General features: G+C 44.3%; 1 protein-coding gene across 2 annotated transcripts in view; it reads right to left on the bottom strand.

The window, feature by feature from the left end:
- Window positions 1-4,022: 4,022 nt before the first annotated feature.
- LOC143808009 (intestinal-type alkaline phosphatase-like) overlaps window positions 4,023-22,533 on the bottom strand; it is a 129,274-nt gene continuing 110,763 nt past the window's right edge. For both annotated transcript variants that reach the window (XM_077290202.1, XM_077290203.1), the window contains one exon: window positions 4,023-7,555. In XM_077290202.1, coding sequence (XP_077146317.1) covers window positions 7,272-7,555 — 284 coding nt within the window. In that variant the 3' untranslated portion in view covers window positions 4,023-7,271. The remainder of the gene's footprint in view (window positions 7,556-22,533) is intronic.

The raw sequence follows: 22,533 nt of genomic DNA, 5'->3' as shown, positions 1-22,533 counted from the left end.
GCACAATAAATTTTGGGGTCCAATTTCTCCTGTTACCCTTGTGAAAGTAAAAATTTGGGGGTGAAAAGATCATTTTTGTGGAAAAAATATGATTTTTTTTATTTTCATGGCTCTACACTATAAACTTCTGTGAAGCAGTTGGGGGTTCATAGTGCTCACCACACATCTAGATAAGCTCTTTGGGGGGGTCTAGTTTCCAAAATGGGGTCACTTGTGGAGTGTTTCTACTGTTTAGGTACATCAGGGGCTCTGCAAACGCAACATAACGCCCGCAGACCATTCTATCAAAGTCTGCATTCCAAAACGGCGCTCCTTCCCTTCCAAGCTCTGCTGTGCGGCTAAACAGTGGTCCCCCCCCCACACATGGGGTATCAGCATACTCAGGACAAATTGGACAACAACTTTTGTGGTCCAATTTCTCTTGTTACCCTTGTGAAAATAAAAACTTGGGGGCTAAAAAATCTTTTTTGTGGAAAAAAATATATTTTTTATTTTCACGACTCTGCATTATAAACTTCTGCGAAGTACTTGGGCATTCAAAGTTCTCACCACACATCTAGATAAGTTCCTTGGGGGGTCTAGTTTCCAAAATAGGGTCACTTGTGGGGGGTTTCTACTGTTTAGGTACATCAGGGGCTCTGCAAACACAACATAACGCGCGCAGACCATTCTATCAAAGTCTGCATTCCAAAACGGCGCTCCTTCGCTTCCGAGCTCTGAAATGCGCCCAAACAGTGGTCCCCCCCACATATGGGGTATCAGCCTACTCAGCATAATTTGCACAATAAATTTTGGGGTCCAATTTCTCCTGTTACCCTTGTGAAAGTAAAAATTTGAGGGTGAAAAGATCATTTTTGTGGAAAAAATATGATTTTTTTTATTTTCATGGCTCTACACTATAAACTTCTGTGAAGCAGTTGGGGGTTCATAGTGCTCACCACACATCTAGATAAGCTCTTTGGGGGGGTCTAGTTTCCAAAATGGGGTCACTTGTGGGGGGTTTCTACTGTTTAGGTACATCAGGAGCTCTGCAAATGCAACATGACGCCCGCAGACCATCCCATCAAAGTCTGCATTCCAAGCAGTGCTCCTTCCCTTCCGAGCCCCGATGGGTGCCCAAACAGTGCCCCCCCACATATGGGGTATCAGCATACTCAGGACAAACTGGTCAACAGATTTTCGGGTCCAATATCTCCTGATACCCTTGAGAAAATAAAAAATTGCAGGCTAAAAAATCATTTTTGAGGAGAAAAAAGGGTTTAAAGTACTCACCACAAATCTAGATAAGTTCCTTAATGGGTCTAGTTTCCAAAATGGGGTCACTTGTGGGGGTTTTCTACTGTTTAGGCACATCAGGGGCTCTCCAAACGCAACATGGCGTCCGATCTCAATTCCAGCCAATTCTACATTGAAAAAGTAAAACGGCACTCCTTCTCTTCCAAGCTCTGCGGTGCGCCCAAACAGGGGTTTACCTCCACATATGGGGTATCGAAGTACTCAGGAGAAATTGCACAACAACTTTTGTGGTCTAATTTCTCCTGTTACTCTTGTCAAAATAAAAATTTGGAGGCAAAAGATCATTTTTGTAGAAGAAATGCAATTTTTTATTTTCACGGCTCTACGTTATAAACTTCCGTGAAGCACCTGGGGGTTTAAAGTGCTCACCACACATCTAGAAAGTTCCTTAAGGGGTCTAGTTTCCAAAATGGGGTCACTTGTGGGGGGTTTCCACTGTTTAGGCACATCAGGGGCTCTCCAAACGCGACATGGCGTGCGATCTCAATTCCAGCCAATTCTACATTGAAAAAGTAAAACAGCACTCCTTCTCTTCCAAGCTCTGCGGTGCGCCCAAACAGTGGTTTACCCCCACGTATGGGGTATCGGTGTACTCAGGAGACATTTCACAACAACTTTTGTGGTCTAATTTCTTCTGTTACCCTTGTGAAAATAGGAATTTGTGGGCGAAAAATCATTTTTGTGCAAACAAATGCGATTTTTTATTTTCACGGCGTGTTCGTCTTGGAAGCAGACCAAACAGGAGACTTGTACAGAGCTCTTTCTGTGTGGAGCAACACGGGGCCAGGCAGAGTCTAAAGCCTGACATCCCAGCGTACATGGTGGTGTAGTTCGTTCACGGCAACTGGACTGTCTTCATTTATTCCCAGCTGCGCACCGGAGGATTTGTTTACTTTCTGCTTGTGAGTATGCTGTACAATAAACAAGACTTTATTTTTAACTTTTTCCTGGGTCCCTGCCTTCTCACTGCACAGCAAGGACACCGCTGCACTACAATACGCAGCATTGAGTAAGTGCAATTTTATATTCCTTTATCACAAAATAGGTATAAGCTATCAAGAGTATCATACATCATAGATTCATAGAAAGTTAGAGTTGAAAGGGAGTAGAGATGAGCGAACTTGTTCGGAAATGTTTGCCAATATCAAGGTTGGCATGAACTTTGCACATTCGGATTCGTGTTCGAATTCCAGAGTATTTTCCTTGCTCAAGTAAATCTGCAAAAGGGAATAAGTGCAAATTACACATGAGATTATGCTGCAGCTCAGGTGCCACAACCGGCACCTGCCTGCAGAAGTGTTTTTTTGTATTCAGTATGTGAAGGTATTAATGATATGATTACCCCATATCCCACCGCTACACGGGAGTGGGAAGAGAGGCTAAGTGCCAGAATAGGCGCATCTTACAGATGTGCCTTTTCTGGAGTGGCTGGGGGCAGATGTTTTTAGCCAGGGGGGTCCTATAACCATGGTCCCTCTCTAGGCTATTAATATCTGCCCTCAGTCACTGGCTTTCCCACTCTGGAGGAGAAAATTGCGCGGGAGCCCACACCAAATTTTTCTGGGATTTAACCCTTTAATTTAATAGCTACAGCTTCAAAATTTTACACACAGACACTTGTTACATTAGTAAAGAGGAATATGTAATAAAAAAAGGGATATGAGATGGTTTACTGTGTGTAAACCATGTCTTATATCATGTCGGGTTTGGGAAGGAGATAGCAAAAGCCGGCAATTGAATTACTGGCTTTTATGCTATCTTGCACTGAATGAAATATAAATATATATATATGTGTCTCACTGCTCACTGACATATATATATATATATATATATATATATATATATATATATATATATATATAGACTGTATATATGTTTTTAGGAATATTTTAGCTGATGGATCCATGATTTGTCCATTTTGCAAGCCTGCGCAAAAAAATCGCCGTACGGAAGCCATACGGATGCCATATGGATGACACGCGGATACATTTGTCCGTAAAAATCGCATCCTCGCATTGAATACGGAACAGTGTTTTGGGAATATTACTGCGTATTACGTCCGTTAAATACGGACCGTATTTCCCTACTCTGAGTGTGACGCCGGCCTTATGAATACCTAATCAGAGCACCACATACATGAACCTCGTCTTAGGACACGATCATATCATTAACACAAATCTAAAAATAAAGATTAAGAAACAACAACAAGACAGATTTCATCAACCAAAGTATCATTTTATCCAGTATAATGGAGCCGACCTGACACTATGTGTAGGTTACTGTGCACAATCCTGCTGACAGGTTCCCTTTAAGAATTACCTTTAGCTTAAAAAGAGAACAAGGAGTCCTGAAAGCAATAATATGGTCCCCAAAGAGCCCTGATCTTAACATTATCGAGTCTGAGATTACATGAAGAGAAGTAAGTTTTTGCACAAAGCTACATCAATAGAACATTTGTGGTAATTCTCCAAGCTTTTTGGAAAAACCTCCGTTAAATTCTTTGAAAAACTATGTGCATCTGTACCTAGAAGATTTGATGCTTTGATCCTGTTTTAAAAGGCAAAGGGTGGTCACAAATACTAATTTTACATTTTTGTTTACTCACTTTGCTAATTTATAAACTTAAATTATTAACACTTCTATTTTTCAAAGCATTTTTACTTTGCAGCACCTTTTCCACACCTGTCTAAAAGTTTTACACAGCACTTTCTGTATATACCTTTTTTGAATCAGATAACTTTTTATTAACATTTTCCAAAAGAATCATGATACAGTTATCAAAATTTTGAACAAAACCGTTGTCTCCCTCTCCACCATTGTCCATTTATTGTGGTGGAGAAGACATACTGTAAATATACATTAGTCAATTGTAATAGTAGATCAAAACAAATATAAGTAGCTTTCTATAGCATTATCAGAGTGATTATCTTCAAGGAAGTAAAATCCAAAGCACAAAATGTAATTTGTCCCAGTGGAAACTTACAAGTGCTTCTACTAAATTAGAATATCATCAAAAAGTTAATTTATTTCAGTTCTTCAATACAAAACGTGAATCTCATATATGAGAAGAACTACTACTCCCAGCAATGGGGTACTGCTATGGGGACCAGGTTTGCGCCCAGCTATGCCAATCTCTATGTGGGTAGGTGGGAAGAGGAGACCATATACCCTGGGGGTCGGCTGCGCGCAGACCTGGTCCTCTGGTAGCGTTTCATTGAAGACATTGTATTTATTTGGTCTGGTGGTTTGGAAACTCTTAATACATTTTTAATGGATATTAATAAAAATGACATCTTTTTAAATTTTACATCAACCACCAGGAATACGGAAATCAATTTTTTAGATCTTAATATTTTTATTGAAAACTGCATAATCCATACACGCACCTTCAGCAAACCAACAGACATGAATAGTTTTATCCCCCTAGACAGTTGTCTTCTTCCGAGCTGGCTACTGAATGTCCCCAAGAGCCAGTTAATGAGAATTCATCGCAATTGCACAAGGCCCCAGGACTTTAATGCAGAGGCCAAAATACTTACAAAAAAATTCTTGGAAAAAGGATATAATGAAGAAATGTTGGCAATATCAAAAGAAGTTGCTCTAAAAAAATCGCGTCAGGAGCTTATTAACTCCACTTCTAAATCAAGGGAAACAATTGACTCCATCCCTATAATAACTCAATATAATGCCAACTCAAATATCCTCTATAAAATAGTGAAGAAACCCTGGCACATATTAAAAGATGATAAAATCCTAGGGGAAAAAATTACTACGTATCCTCGCTTTGTGTATAAAAAATCCAGCAATTTGGGAAATATAATTGCCCCTACTGTCCAGAATAAGGCCATGTGCACACGCTGCGGATTCCATTGCGGAATTTTCCGCAGCGGTTTTGATAAATCCGCAGTGCAAAACTGCTGCGGTTTTTCCTGCAGATTTATCATGGTTTTTATTGCGGATTCCGCTGCGGGTTTTCACCTGCAGTTTTCTATTGGAGCAGGTACAAAACCGCTGCGGATTCCGCACAAAGAATTGACATGCTGCGGAAAATAAACCGCTGCGTTTCCGCGCGGTTTTTCTGCAGCATGTGCACTGCGGATTTCATTTCCCATAGCTTTACATGGTACTGTAAATGCATGGGAAACCGCTGCGAATCCGCAGCTGCGGAAACGCTGCGGATCCGCAGAAAAATCCACAGCGTGTGCACATACCCTTCGCCCTCTCCTACACAACCCAGCTTTTTTCAGAATATTCTAAAAAAAAAATTTCATGCCACAAGTGCTGCATGTGTAAACAGACTATAACTCATAAACATACAAGTATAGAAAAAGAGGACACAGAGTTTAAGAGTAAAGATTTTATCACATGCTCCACAACAGGGGTTATATATATTATTAAATGTCCATGTAAAAAAATATATGTGGGGCGGACCAAACGGCCGCTCAGAGTAAGAATCAATGAACACATATGTAATATAAAGAAAAAATTCTTGGGTCATCCGCTCTCTAAGCATTTTATAGAACACCATAATGGACTAGTATAGAATATGGAGATATTGGGCATTGAAACTGTACACCCCCATTGGAGAGGAGGTAACTACATTAAATCAATGTCAAGAGTGGAGACAAAATGGATTTTTTTTGCTGGACACTCTGATACCTAGAGGACTCAATAGTGAAGTTGAGCTCTTTGGCATTCAAGAATAAACCTACTTGCAGGAAGATATATAAGGACTGACTTTCGGTATAAGGACCATCCCTGGGGAAGGAGACAGACGTCTCCGAAACAAATTGGTTTTTGGTCCTTACCGCGATCCATACACACTTTCCAGTCACGCGAACGGTCACGTGATTCACTGCGTCATGAAGGTCTTCCAGATGAGCCGTTCTCACCACTTGCACACAATGGTTACTATTCGGCATGATTTGAAAGACTTCATTCATTTTTTACCACGCATCAGGAAATTATCATACTCCACGGTAGCGCCCACACCCTCTGCCCCCCGGTAGCTACGCTACTTGTCCCAGAGTCTGCAGGAAGAGTGGAGAGAGACACAATCCAAGCTGCTGGAGGTCTGGTGTGAAGTTTCCACAATCAGTGATGGTTTGGGGAGCCCTGTCATCTACTGGTATAGGTCCACTGTGTTTTATCAAGACCAAAATCAGCTCAGCCGTCTACCAGGAAATTGCTGACAAGCTTTTTGGAGATGGAAATTTCATTCTCCAGCAGGACTTGGCATCTGTCCACACTGCCAAAAGTACCAATACCTGGTCTAAAAACAACAGTATCTCTGTGCTTGATCGGCCAGCAAACTCGCCTGACCTTGTCAAGAGGAGGATGAGCGACACCAGCCCCAACAATGCAGATGAGCTGAAGACTGCTATCAATGCAACCTGGGCTTCCATAACACCTGATCGCCTCCATGCCAACATTTCAGATTTTAAAATCATTTTTCAAGCTGGTGTTATAAAGTATTCCAATTTACTGACATAATGACTTTTGGGTTTTCATTGACTGTAAGCCATAATCATCAACATTAACAAACACTTGAAATAGATGACTCTGTTTGGAATGACTATATAATATGAGTTTCACTTTTTGTATTGAAGAACCGAAATAAATGAACTTTTTGATGAAATTCTAATTTAGTGAGAAGCACATGTACTACACAGTACATAGTGGACTACAGACACTTGAAAGGTATACACTGGAGAATATTTGCTTTCTATTCCCCCGATGTGTAGAAAAATGAGATGCAGACATAGCCTCACATTCATAGCTTCGCACAACTTTTAATATTTAGTTCTACAGTAATAATCTGTTGTCTCAGCTTCAGTATATTTTGTACACAGAATAATAAGAATGTGTCTTCTTAGTTTTTACTGCAGTGACATCACGATAACAGTCCAGCATTCTATACAATAAAGAGAGAGGAATGTTGCTCCCCTTTAGATGTAGCGCTCCAAAGATTACTTTTACATGTGCCACTGAGGAATATATAACAGCCCCATAGCACATAATAGGACCAGTCTTGACTTTGTCGTGATACAGGGTGCTCTATTCTTTGGTCGCTCAGGGGGGCACTTGGTGTATGGTGGCAAACATGCTGCATATGCCATGACATGAGCTATATAAGTTTGTTCATGCACACCATGGAAAAGATGCGCCATTGGCCCTTTGGAAAATATTGCAACATCTTCCCCTCCATGAGTTTCTGAATCCAATGGTACTGCAGATTGTGACATATAGTCTTTTCCCTCTTATATATAAGAAAAAGAAAAAAAGATCATAAAAAGAGCCATAATAAGGCATTTGCATTTACAACTGGAGACACAGAGTAATGACATAATGACATTTTGGGTGCTATCTAAAATCATGGTAGGTTACAGCAACATAACACTTGGTTCACACAGCACATTACTAAAAATATTTTGTTGGTTCAAGGGGGAATTTCAGTTCACTTGTATAATTCTATGAGGTTTTTTTACAGCCCTAAAATGTGTCTGAGTTTGCAAATAAATCTTGACCAATGTGAGCACATGACTAGCAACTGGGAGTTCTACTTATTACTATAAGATAAAGTATTCAGACCCCTTTAAACTTTTCACTTTGTTTCATTGCAGCCATTTGGTAAATTCAAAAAAGTTCATTTTTTCTCATTAATGTACACTCTGCACCCCATCTTGACTGAAAAAAATTGAAATGTAGTCATTTTGGAAAATTTATTCAAAAAGAAAAACTGAAATATCACATGGTCATAAGTATTCAGACCCTTTGCTCAGTATTGAGTAGAAGCACCCTTTTGAGCTAGTAGTACAGCTATGAGACTTCTTGGGAATGATGCAACAAGTTTTTCACACCTAGAAAAAAATGTCATTCTTCCTTGCAGATCCTCTCTAGTTCCATCAGGTTGGATGGTGAACGTTGGTGGACAGCCATTTTCAGGTCTCTCCAGAGATGCTCAATTGGGTTTAGGTCAGGGCTCTGGCTGGGCCAGTAAAGAATGGTCACAAACTTAATCTGGAGCCACTCCTTTGTTATTTTAGCTGTGTGCTTAGGGTTATTGTCTTGTTGGAAGGTGAACCTTTGGCCAAGGCTGAGGTCCAGAGCACTCAGGAAGAGGTTTTCATCCAGGATATCTCTATACTTGGCTGCATTCATGTTTCCTTCAATGACAACCGGTCGTCCTGTCCCTGTATCTGAAAAACACCACCATAGCATGATGCTGCCACCACCATGTTTCACTGTTGGGATTGTATTGGGCAGGTGATGTGGAGTGCCTGGTTTTCTCCACACATACCGCTTAGAATTATCACCAAAATGGTCTATCTTCATCCAATCAGACCAGAGAATCTTATTTCTCATAGTCTGGGAGTCCTTCATGTGTTTTTTAGCAAACCCTATGCGATCTTTCATATATCTTGCACTGAGGAGAGGCTTCCATCGGGCCATTCTGCCATAAAGGCCTGACTGGTGGAGAGCTGTATGATAGTTGACTTTGTAGAACTTTCTCCCATCTCCCTACTGCAACTCTGGAGTTCAGCCACAGTGATCTTGGGGTTCTTCTTTACCTCTCTCACCAAAGCTCTTCTCCCATGATTGCTCAGTTTGGCTGGATGGCTAGGTCTAGGAAGACTTCTGGTGGTCCCAAACTTCTTCCATTTAAGGGTTATGGAGGCCACGGTGCTCTTAGAAACCTTGAGTACTGCAGAAATTCTATTGTAACCTTGGCCAGATCTGTGCCTTGCCACAATTCTGTCTCTGAGCTCCTTGGCTAGTTGCTTTGACCTCATGATTCTCATTTGGTCTGAAATGCACTGTGAGCTGTGAGGTCTTATATAGACAGGTGTGGGCCTTTCCAAATCAAGTCCTATCAGTTTAATTAAACACAGCTGACCTCCAATGAAGGAGTTGAACCATCTCAAGGAGGATCACAAGGAAATGGACAGCATGTGACCTAAATATGAGTGAGCTAAGAGTCTGAATACTTAAGACCATGTGATATTTCAGTTTTTCTTTTCTATTAAATTTGCAAAAGATTCTACATTTTTGTTTTTTATTTCAGTCAAGATGGGGTGCAGAGTGTACATTAATGTAAAAAAAATTAATGCCCAGGGCATCTATCCACAAAAGGGACCCTGTCACACTACACACCTGCTATCCTACTGTGTCTGTGGATTGGGAGTAGAAGCACTCTAGCAGCATCTATCATTATGCTGCTGCAAATAATCCTTTTTGCCGAGGTTCCTTTTACTAATAAAAAAAGTACTAGTAACTACAGTGTGTTGCTAGTCCTTCTGTAATAAAACTTGCAGTGATTCCTTAACAAAGCTGTCACCAGCTCTCCTTATACACGAGTGGCGACCTTGCAAACTGTGTTTTTGCTGCTGCAGTCTATGGTATCTTAGCTGTCAGGACACAGAGCGTGGTGGAGGAGACTGCTGATTTTTCACTTGTGGACTCATGACATTGAGTATGGAGTTACCCTGCTTCAAGACAGGTGTGGCTGTCCACGCCCAGATGTTATCAAGCCTGATTAATTAAAATGTGGTGTGCGCACAGTACCTGCTGCCTTGGAAAATTACCTCGGTGTGCAGCAACATATGTCCACAATCATTGTCAGGAGGACAGCAGAGAGAAGTGATTGTGTGAGTGTGTTTGTGTGTGCGAGGTCTGTGGTGTGTGTGTATATGTGAGTGTGGTGTATGTACAAATGTCTACAGACTGATAACCTGGCATTCTGAATTGTGAGCCTGACACATCTTCTATACAGAGGAAGAAAAAGAAAAATTATATAGAAAATTGTGGATTACTATACCTGGCATTACTAGAACAATGTGAAAATTGTAGACCAAAAAACCTTTTTCTCCTTGGGAAGGCATTTCTAATGTTTGCTCTGGGGCCCTGTGAAGTCATGAGGTCTAAGTGTATGTTCATGTCCCCCTCACCTTGCTTTAGAATGGTTGTCTGGTCTGCAGTCACTTTATGAGACTGACAAATCATGATCAGCTCTCCTGCCTTTTTTATGAAGTGCATATAGTACATCATCCAACTTTCCACACAGACTCTTACCTCTGCTCCTAGCTCTCACATAGTATGTTCATCCACCCAGCTCTCCTGCCTTGTCTGTCTATGAAGTGCATATAGTACATCATCCAACTTTCCACACAGACTTTCCTCTGCTCCTAGCATTCACATCCTATGTCTTTCAACTAACCCCAGCTTACCCCAGTGTTATTTATGATGTTGTTTACTTTGGCTTGATTATATGCATCTGGTCCACTCTTAATTCTCTGACCAAGATGAACAGAGACCATTCCTCTCTGCTTCACACCTGAATGCACTTTGTTGCACATATATTGCATAGCTCAAGTCTGCAGTGTGGATCCTATAAGTGAGTCTTAGAAGTGTGAAGATTAATGTAGAATTAAAACCAGAATTGAACCAGAAGGGAATTGAAGGTAACTGGACACAGTCACTGTAAACAATGCTTCTGTTTGTTTTCACTTTCACCCCTATAATCCTTCACTTTCTGCTAACTCCCCTACTCCCTACTCGTAGTAAGGAACTGTTCATCTCTTCTTCAATCCTCCCCATCCATCTCACCTCCTCCTCAGAACTGTTCCCCAACATACAATCCTCTATCTCCAAGCACAGACAGCCACCTCATGCCCTCTCCTGCTCCCACCTGCTAACACTTTCTCTGCTCGTTCTCACTGCTGGTGATATCTCTCCAAATCCTGGTCCTCCTCACCACATCTCCACAGTCAGTTTTAACTCCCATCCAAGCTCCATCACAAATTTCTGTAACCTCTCTAACCTTATACCCATTTGCGCAGCCCCCGCTTCCCCAGTCCCACTAACAGGAGCTCTGTGGAACGCTCGCTCTGTCCGCAACAAGCTTTCCTACATCCACAATCTTTTTGTTACTACCAAACTTTCCTTCCTCGCCATCACCGAAACCTGGCTCACCCCCTTTGACACAGCCTCTCCTGCTGCACTTTCATATGGTGGCCTCCACCTTTCTCACACACCCCACGCCAGCAGCAAGCATGGCAGAGGAGTTGGTTTTCTCCTATCAGATAACTGCTCCTTCATCCCAATCCCACTGCCACCCTCTGTTACCCTCCCTTCCTTTGAGGTGCACTCTGTGCGCATCTACTTCCCCTCCGACCTCCAACTGGCTGTCATTAACTGCCCCCCCAGGGCCAGCTACCATCTTCTTTGACCACTTTACCACCTGGCTACTTCATTTCCTTTCTGCAGACATCCCCACTATCATCATGGGCGACTTCAACATCCTCATTGACACTTCCCTCTCAGCTGCCACTAAACTTCTATCTCTCATTTCCTCCTTTGGCCTCACTCATTGGTCTTCTGCAGCCACTCACAAAGATGGTCACACACTGGGCCTCATCTTCACCTGCCTCTGCTCCCTATCTAACCTCTCTAACACACCTCTTCCTCTTTCTGACCACAAACTACTTTTGTTCTCTTCCCTTTCCACTCCTTGTCTACAATCCCCACCCCACAAACTTGCACACCCTCTCAGAAATCTTAAACACCTTGATCTACACTCACTCTCTGAATCCCTCCACCCTCTCACAGACATAAGTTCCCTACACAATGTGGATGATGCTGCTGCTCTATATAACACCACAATAGCTGTAGCTTTGGAATCTCTTGCCCCTCTCACACATACCAAAGCTTGCAAAATCAACAGACAGCCCTGGCACACCAGCCTCACCAAAGAACTGAGGCGAGCTTCCAGGGCTGCTGAGCGGAGATGGAAAAGATCCCAATCCAATGAGCACTTCATTGCATTCAAACAGTCCCTAACTACTTTCAAGACCACACTCGCTACAGCGAAACAAACCTACTTCTCATCTCTCATATCCTCCCTGTCTCACAACCCTAAACAGTTATTCAACACCTTCAATTCTCTCCTCCGTCCCCCAGCACCTCCTCCCTCCCCACTTAGTGCAGCTGAAGACTTTGTCTCATTTTCAAGCAGAAGATTGATAACATCAGAGACAGTTTTAGTCGATAACCCCCAGAGCCCTTCCTCCCAACTGCCCAGCCCTCCACCTCCAAAACCAACTTCTCTACCATTACAGAAGATCGACTCTCCACTCTACTTTCAAGATCCCATCTCACCACATGTGCACTTGACCCGATCCCATCCCACTTCATCCCAATCCTCACCACAGTCTTCATCCTAACCCTAACCCATCTCTTCAACCTATCACTAACAACTGGTGTTTTCCCCTCAAGCTTTAAACATGCCTTAATCACACCTATCCTCAAAAAGCCCTCTCTTGACCCATCCTCTGTATCTAGCTATAGCCCTATATCACTTCTCCCCTATGCCTCAAAACTACTGGAACAACACGTCCATCTTGAACTGTCCTCCCATCTCTCTTCCTGCTCCCTCTTCGACCGCTTACAATCTGGCTTCCGGTCACACCACTCCACTGAAACTGCCCTAACTAAGGTCACCAATGACCTATTAACCGCCAAGAGCAAGCGACACTACTCTGTCCTCCTCCTCCTGGACTTTTCCTCTGCCTTTGACACAGTGGACCATTCCCTGTTACTACAGACTCTCATCCATTAGCATCACAGACTTGGCCCTATCCTGGATCTTGTCATACCTAACAGACAGGACATTCAGCATCTCCCACTTACACACCACCTCCTCACCTCGCCCCCTATCTGTCGGAGTCCCACAAGGTTCAGTCCTAGGGCCCCTGCTCTTCTCCATTTACACCTTTGGCCTGGGACAGCTCATAGAATCTCACGGTTTTCAGTATCATCTCTATGCTGATGACACACAGATCTACATCTCTGGACCAGATATCACCACCCTACTAACCAGAATCCCTCAATGTCTGTCCGCTATTTCATCCTTCTTCTCCGCTAGATTTCTAAAACTTAACATGGACAGAACAGAATTCATCGTCTTTCCCCCATCTCACGCGACCCCCCCAACAAACCTATCCATTACAGTAAACGGCTGCCCACTCTCCCCAGTCCCACAAGCTCGCTGCCTCGGGGTAATCCTTGATACTGACCTCTCCTTCAAACCGCATATCAAAGCCCTTTCCACTTCCTGCCGCCTTCAACTCAAAAATATTTCACGGATCAGTACATTCCTAAACCAAGAATCTGCAAAAGCCCTAGTCCATGCCCTCATCATCTCCCGCCTCGACTATTGTAACCTAGTGCTCTGTGGCCTCCCCTCTAACACTCTCACACCCCTCCAGTCTATTCTAAACTCGGCTGCCCGACTAATCCACCTGTCCCCCCACTATTCCCCAGCCTCTCCCCTCTGTCAATCCCTTCACTGGCTCCCCATTACCCAGAGACTCCAGTACAAAACCCTAACCATGACATACAAAGCCATCCACAACCTGTCTCCTCCATACATCTGTGACCTCATCTCCCAGTACTTTCCTGCATGCAACCTCCGATGGTCACAAGATCTCCTTCTCTACTCCCCTCTTATGTCCTCTTCCCACAATGGTATACAAGATTTCTCTCACGCATCACCCCTACTCTGGAACTCTCTACCACAACATATCAGACTTTCGCCTACCATCGAAACCTTCAAAAAGAACCTGAAGACCTACCTCTTCCGACAAGCCTACAACCTGCAGTAACCACCGATCGAACAAACCGCTGCACGACCAGCTCGACCCTTGCCTACTGTATCCTCACCGATCCCTTGTAGATTGTGAGCCCTCGCGGGCAGGGTCCTCTCTCCTCCTGTACCAGTTGTGACCTGTATTGTTTAAGATTATTGTACTTGTTTTTATTATGTATACCTCTCCTCACATGTAAAGCGCCATGGAATAAATGGAGCTATAATAATAAATAATAATAATAATAATAATTGTGCAATGCACACACTGTTATGATCATCCTGTATTTTCCTTGCAGGTGGGCAATCATTTGACCACATGTATGCCATGTGCATATTTATAGTCACGTGCCAATTGGACTCTGAATTCTCTTCTATTGAAAGAGGCCTTCTCTTATTCCTTAGCCTTTGGCCCAGATTCCCAGAGCTTATGCAGTGGCCAAATTGACATCACTGCATCTCATCGCTTGTCTTGCTGCAAACTTCATAGGGCAGAAGAAGCTGCTATGCTCATCATATGATAAAGGAGAGGTAAGAATAAGCTTTGTTATTGTCTAGGAAAACGGTTAGCTATTAAGAGAACAAAAATATGCATGTTTTAAATCGTGCATGAGGTCACAAATGGGAGTTATAATTATGGTAGTGTTTTGAATTAATTAGTGTGTACTCCAATTTCTCACAAACGTGAGATTGTAACTTTGTTGAGAACACCAAGTTGGGCTTCTTACCGAATGGAGGAAACAAAAGGGGCCATTATTACTGTGTTAGTGCAGAAAGAGGTCATTATTACTATTAAAGGGGTTATACCACATTAATAAGTTATACCATAAGGATAGGAGAGGAGATGTATTGATTGCTAATGGCCTGATCACTGGGCTTTGAATAGCTCAGTCTGAATGGAGGGAAGGCCGAGCAAGGGAACTTCTGCTATGTCTATTAGCTATGGGACTACCAGAGATAGTCAAGAACATTGCTTGTCTATTTCTGTCAGTCTCAGAGAGTTGCACATGCCTTGTCACCACTCCATACAGACAGTGCTTTTTGGAGCCCTGTTCTAGAACTGGTGGGGGTCTAAGCAGTTGGACCCCCATATATCACCCCTCCTTTAAGACTGCAATAATATTGTATAGGTTGCAAAACGGGGGCATTATTTGCATGGGGCATAACAGTGGGCATTTTTACTGTGTGGGATGATAAGATCACTAATACTGTGTGGGGCCTGGACGGGGCACTATTACTCTTTGTGGGCACAGTATGGCTATGTGCACACAATGCATTTTTTATGCGTTTTTGCACTGTTTATTTCCGTGCGGAAATGGTCCAAAAACGCAATGGAATCCTTATGCAAGCTAATTAAATGACAATCCAGAAGTGATGTGCACATGATCAGTAAATTTCCTTGCGTATTTGCAGTGCATTTTTTTCTGCAGCATGTCAATTCTTTTTGCATATCTGCAGCGTTTCAACACGCATTGACTTCAATTTAGTCAGTCAAATCCGCAGCAAAAACGCAGGTATAAAAATGTTTGTGGATTTGCTTTGGATTTGCTGAGTTTTTGTATTGCGTTTTACCATCTTTCTATGGTGCTTCCCACGCTTTCATCTGTGTGACAGCGTGGGAAACACCGGCGTGGTGGTTCTTATCTGTGGTAACGCAACCGACAGTAAGACTGTCGGTCAGAGCACTGTGCGATCATGCTGGCAGATGTCAACCTGACCCCGCAGCTGTGACTTTCACCCATGGTAATGCTACGGCAGACTGTCGATCAGAGCGCTGCGGAGTCATGCTGACAAATATCAGCATGATCCCGCAGCTGTGACTGTCACCCGAGGTAACACTACTGCCGGTACTCACAAGTAGGGTTGAGCGAAACGGATCGGACAAATTCAAAAATCGCCGACTTTCGGCAAAGTTGGGTTTCATGAAACCCGACCCGATCCTAGTGTGGGATCGGCCATGAGGTCGCCGATCTGCGTGCAAAAGTCGCATTTCATATGACGCTTTCAGTGCCATTTTTCAGCCAATGAAGGAGGACGCAGAGTATAGGCAGCGTGATGACATAGGTCTCGGTCCCCACCATCTTAGAGAAGGGCATGACAGTGATTGGCTTGCTTTCTGCGGCATCACAGGGGCTATAAAGGGGCGTGCATGCCGACCGCCATCTTACTTCTGCCGATAGCATAGGGAGAGGTTGCTGCAGCTTCATCAGAAGAAGGGATATAGTTAGGGAGCGAAGATTAACCCCCAAACTGCTTGTGCTGTAGCGATTTCCACTGTCCAACACCACCTTTTTTTTTGCAGGGACAGTGGAGGCTATATTTTTGTGCATCAGCTCTGTAGCTTATTAGGCTGCCTTATAAGGTTCCCTGATAGCTGCATTGCTGTTTGCTCGCTGCTGTGCAAACCAACTGCTTTAAAAGCAAAAATCCTGTTGCTTCTTTCTGCACAGTTATCTTGTTTATTTGTCCACACTTTTGTGTGCAGCAGTCCTTTTTATTGCTGCCATACCTGTCCTGAGATCATTGTAGGGAGATTGAAATTGTACTACAGTCCTTGTATTTTTTCATATATCTTCCAGCCACTTTCTGCCACTTACATTGTGTTGTTTTATACAATGGGCCTGAGTTTTGGTTCAGTCTCCAAAAAAAAGTGAGATTCAAATTCTCACAAAGTGGATATACTTCAGTCCTGTTAGTTTGTCATATATCAGCCAGCCACTTTCTGCCACTTACATTGTGTTGTTTTATGCACAGGGCCTGAGTTTTGGTTCAGTCTCCCCCCAAAAAAGTGAGATTCAAATTCTCACAAAGTGGATATACTTCAGTCCTGTTAGTTTGTCGTATGTCAGACAGCCACTTTCTGCCACTTAGATTGTGTTGTTATATACACTGGGCCTGAGTTTTGGTTCAGTCTCCCCCCAAAAAAAGTGAGATTCAAATTCTCACAAAGTGGATATACTTCAGTCCTGTTAGTTTGTCGTATATCAGCCAGCCACTTTCTGCCACTTACATTGTGTTGTTTTATACACTGGGCCTGAGTTTTGGTTCAGTCTCCCCCAAAAAAAAGTGAGATTCAAATTCTCACAAAGTGGATATACTTCAGTCCTGTTAGTTTGTCGTATATCAGCCAGCCACTTTCTGCCACGTACATTGTGTTGTGTTATGCACAGGACCTGAGTTTTGGTTCAGTCTCCCCAAAAAAAGGGAGATTTAAATTCTCAACAAGTTTATATACACCTTCTTCCTTGTTTTACAGTACCATATAACGGTTGTTATTTTGGTTAGATTTTCCAAAAAATTAGGAAGTCTGGTGGAAGAGCCCGTGGGCGGTGGTTGCCAGCTGGTACTGATGGTGGTGGTGGTGGTGCATCTGGTGGTAGTGGCAAAAGCACAATAGCACCTAAGGCTGGAGGTGTTGAGCCAGCGTCATCGTCTGGCTACACAAGGCCTCGAAGGCTCCCTTATCTTGGAGTAGGAAAACAGCTTTTAAAGCCGGAGCAGCAGGAAAACGTTTTGGCTTTCCTTGCTGACTCAGCCTGTAGCTCTTTCGCCTCCTCTTCAGAAAGTTCCAAATATAAAAGCAGCGAGTCGTCAGTGGATGCTCCCGGTCAGGAACAAGACGTTTCCTTGTGTCTTTCACCCAAACCAAAAGTGAAGGATGCATCAGTCGACACTACAGGTTACTCCATGGAGCTCTTTACACATACCGTGCCTGGGTTAGAAAGGGAAATTGTACACTGCCCATTACAAGAAGAATCGGACATGGAGTGCACTAATGCACAGCCACAGCTAGATTATTATGCTGTTCCATTGACTCAGATCACTACATTGCCCTCGCAGTGTACTGAGCCAGAATCTGACCCTGATGAGACTATGGTGCCCCGTCCCGAACGCTATAGCACCTTACACGGTGACACAGAGGAAGGTGCACATGACATTGAAGAGGAGGTGATAGATGACCCAGTTGTTGACCCAGATTGGCAGCCATTGGGGGAAGAGGGTGCTGCTGCCAGTAGCTCAGAAGCGGAGGAGGATGATCCGCAGCAGCCATCTACATCGCAACAGCTGTCATCTGGCAGGCCCCTATCATGCCAAAAACGTTTGTCAAAAACAAAAACAGTTTTAGGACAGCATGGCCATCCAGTGAAAGTAGCACAGCATGCAATGCCTGAAGAGGTATTCCATAGTAGGAAGAGTGTAGTGTGGCAATTTTTTAACCAAGATCCGAATGATCAGTCAAAAGTTATCTGTAAGAAATGCTCAAAGACCTTTAGCAGAGGGAAGAATATTCAAAATTTAAATACAACGTGCATGCTTAGACATTTAACCAGCAAGCACTTGCAAACCTGGACTAACTACCAAACGTCCCGTACCGTTGGTGCACCTGCTCAGAATGAAGGTAGTCAGCAATGCTACATTGCTTCCCTCACTGTAAGCCCACCAGTTAGGACACCACCAGCAGCAAATGTGGAGGTATCGTCACAAGGCCAAAGCGGTCAGGGAATCACAAGGTTATTGGTAGGAAACACTGTATGTAGGCCAACATCAAGAATACCATCACCAACCCTCTCTCAATCCGCCTTGTCCACCACCACCACTGCTAGTTTCACCATATGCAGCTTTCCAGTCCAGCTCACCCTACAAGAGACTCTCGTTAGGAAAAGAAAGTACTCATCCTCTCATCCGCGTACACAGGGTTTGAACGCCCACATTGCTATACTAATCTCGTTAGAGATGATGCCCTACCGGTTTGTTGAAAGCGAAGCTTTCAAAGACCTGATGGCCTATGCAGTACCACGCTATGACCTACCCAGTCGGCACTTCTTTGCGAGAAAAGCCATCCCAGCCCTCCATCAGCATGTCAAAGACCGCATTGTCCATGCACTGAGGCAATCAGTCAGTGGAAAGGTGCACCTCACAACAGATGCATGGACCAGTAGGCATGGCCAGGGACATTAAGTGTCCATCACGGCGCACTGGGTTAATGTGGTGGATGCAGAATCCACAGGGGACAGCCATAGTGGGACAGTTCTGCCTAGCCCACGGTCTAGGAAACAGTTGGCTTTAGGCGTTCTCCACCCCTCCTCCTCTTCCTCCTCCAGAAGCAAAAGCTCGTCCACAGAGCGCAGTCGCACGACCACTCCATCCGCAGCTGCCAGTGTTGCACACGAGGTGTCCCATTATCGAACAGCTAGTGGTAAGCATCAGCAGGCTGTGTTACAAATGAAGTGTTTGGGCGACAACAGACACACCGCAGAAGTACTGGCCGAGTTCTTGCAGCAATAAACTCAGGCATGGCTGGGCAGTGTACATCTTGAGGCAGGCAAGGAAGTCAGTGATAACGGAAGGAATTTTATGGCTGCCACAGCCCTTTCAGAACTGAAACACATACCTTGCCTGGCTCACACCTTGAACCTGGTGCTGCAGTGCTTCCTCAAAAATTGTCCGTAGTTACCAGCCCTGCTCCTGAAGGTGCGAAGACTTTGCTCGCACATCCGCCGGTCGCCCGTACACTCCAGCCATATGCTGAACCATCAGTGATCGCTGAATCTTCCCCAGCACCGCCTAATAATCGACGTTGCAACAAGGTGGAACTCCACACTGCACATGGTTCAGAGGCTGTGCGAACAGAGGCATGCTGTAATTAATTTGTGGGAGGATACACATACACGGGCAGGCACTTGGATGGCAGACATGGAGTTGTCTGGTGTGCAGTGGTCGAAGCTACAAGACCTCTGTCAAGTCCTTCAGTGTTTTGAGGAATGCACACGGCTGGTAAGTGCAGACGACACCATCATAAGCATGAGCATCCCACTAATGCGTCTGCTGATGCAAAGTTTGACGCACATTAAGGAGCAGGCATCTGCAGCCGAGGAGGAGGGAAGCCTTGATGACAGTCAGGCATTGTCTGCTCAGGGAACTCTCCTGGATGAGGTGGCGGACAAAGAGGAGGAGGAGGAGGATGATGGGGATGAATATTTATGGGAGGAGGATGCTTCTCAGGGGGCAATAGAAACTGGTGGTGTTGCAAGGTCAGGTACAGGGTTTTTGCGGGACACAAGTGATGTTGATTTGCAAGAAAGTGCTCCTCAACCCAGCACAAGCAGTGAATTGACACCTGGAACATTTGCCCACATGGCTGAGTATGCCTTGCTATCCTAAAAAGGGACCCCCGCATTATCAAAATGATGACCGATGACGATTACTGGTTGGCCTGCCTCCTGGATCCACGATATAAAGGAAAATTACAAAATATCATGCCACATGAGAACCTTGAGCAAATATTGGCTACCAAACAAGCAACTCTTGTAGACCGTTTGGTTCTGGCATTCCCAGCACACAGCGGCGGTGATCGTTCTCACACGAGCTGTAGGGGGCAACATGGCAGAGGTGTTAGTGGTGCACAAATCCAAAGTGGCATTGGACAGAGGGGTTTTATGACCAGTTTGTGGAGTGATTTCGCAATGACCGCTGACACGACAGGTACTGCTGCATCGATTCAAAGTGGCAGGAGACAGCATTTGTCCAGTATGGTTACGAACTACTTTTCCTCCCTTATCGATGTTCTCCCTCACAGGTCATTCCCCTTTGATTACTGGGCATCTAAAATAGACACCTGGCCTGAATTGGCAGAATATGCATTACAGGAGCTCGCTTGCCCTGCTGCTAGTGTGCTATCAGAAAAAGTCTTCAGTGCTGCTGGTTCAATACTGACCGAAAAAAGGACACGTCTGGCTACCCAAAATGTTGATAATCTAACCTTCATTAAAATGAACCAATCATGGATTTTAAATTATTTTGCCCCACCTTCCCCTGCTGACACGTAGCTTGCCTGAAAAATGTCTTCCTTTTGGCCTCCTCTTACTGACTTCTCCAATTCCTCCATTTGCAGCTGCTGAATGTCCACCATAGGCCATTTTTATACCTCCGTAAATGGACTGACTCCCCCCACAGGGCCATGGTCACCACCTGGCGCAAGCACCCGTGCGAGTGCCGTTTGCCTGGACAGGTGGGTGGGCCCACTCTTCAGCGACAGCACTGGCACAGGGTCCCTCATAGTACAATGAAGTGTCTCTGACGGTGGTGGTGCACAACCAACGTCAAACACACCGTCGTAATATGAGGGGCCCTGTGCCAGTACTGCCGCCCACGAGAGAGTGTTCCCCCCAGCTCGAACAGTGCTCTACCACTTGCAATACTTACCTCTCCCTTCTCCACCACTGTGTATTCTGTGCTGTTAAATCCTTCAATGGCACTGCCAATACAAATTTGTTGAAATGATAGATGATAGTTAAAATATACAGGGGCCCTGGCCTCCATTTAAACCAGTTAATACTTAGCGCCTACTAACACTGTCTGCTACTCAGCAGAGGAGCCCACCCCGTACCTAGCTATGCCACCTGTTTATTTATGAACAATTTTTTGGCAGACATTTAGCCCACTTTATTATTTGGGCCTACTAACTTAGTCTGCTACTCATTACAATTTTCCGACACTGAGCAAAGCAATGTCGCCTGTTTATTTATGAACAATTTTTTGGCAGACATTTAGCCCACTTTATTATTTGGGCCTACTAACTGTGTCTGCCACTCATTACAGTTTTCCTCCACTGAACAAAGCAATGCCGCCTGTTTAGTCCTGTTACCACATTTGAACTGCATTTAGCCTACTTTATTATTTGGGCCTACTAACTGTGTCTGCCACTCATTACAGTTTTCCTCCACTGAACAAAGCAATGCCGCCTGTTCAGTCCTGTTACCAATTTTGAACTGCATTTAGCCTACTTTATTATTTGGGCCTATATCTGTGTTTCCTCCTCATCCTGCCCATTGCCCAGCCACTGCTAGATGAGTCTGCTGGTACATTGACCCAGACCACTACATACCCCTTGCACTCTACACAGCCAGAATCTGACCCTGCTGAAAGTCAGGTTCCCCTTCCCGCATAATATACCACCTTACACGGGGACAAAGAGGAAGGTGCAGATGAAAGTGCAGGTTTCCTTCATCAGGTGGGGGGGCATACTCATTGGCGACGTCACTGGCACAGGGCCCCTTATGGTACGCAAAAGTGTCTCTGCCAGTGGGAGGCGCCACCTGCCGTCAAACACACCGCCGCACTATGAGGGGCCCTGTGCCAGTGCCAACAAGTGGGCCCCCCTGCTTGCTCAGGATCACAGCACTTGCAAAGTTGAAATACTTACCTGTTGTGAACTATACTTCTTGGCTCCCTCTTGTGGTCACTAGTGATTTGGCACTTGGATTGTCTTTTACCAGGTTGGTACTCACCTGCTTCGTTAGGCCTGGGGTGTTGCTATTTAAACTTCCTGGATTCTCAGTCCAGTGCCTGGCATCGTTGTATTCAGTTCACTTCTGTTTGCTCCTGTCTTCAGGTCCTGGTTCTTTGCAAGATAAGCTAAGTCCTGCTTTCGTACTTTTGAACATTTGCATTGTTCTTTTTTTTGTCCAGCTTGTACAAAATGTGATTCCTGTTATCGCTGGAAGCTCTAGGGGGCTGATATTCTCCCCCCACACCGTCAGTCGGTTTGGGGGTTCTTGGATATTCAGCGTGGATATTTTGCAGGGTTTTTTGCT

Source organism: Ranitomeya variabilis, chromosome 2, assembly GCF_051348905.1.
Source record: "Ranitomeya variabilis isolate aRanVar5 chromosome 2, aRanVar5.hap1, whole genome shotgun sequence".
NCBI classification, from domain to species: Eukaryota; Metazoa; Chordata; class Amphibia; order Anura; family Dendrobatidae; genus Ranitomeya; species Ranitomeya variabilis.
This window is presented reverse-complemented; position numbering and strand designations above follow the sequence as displayed.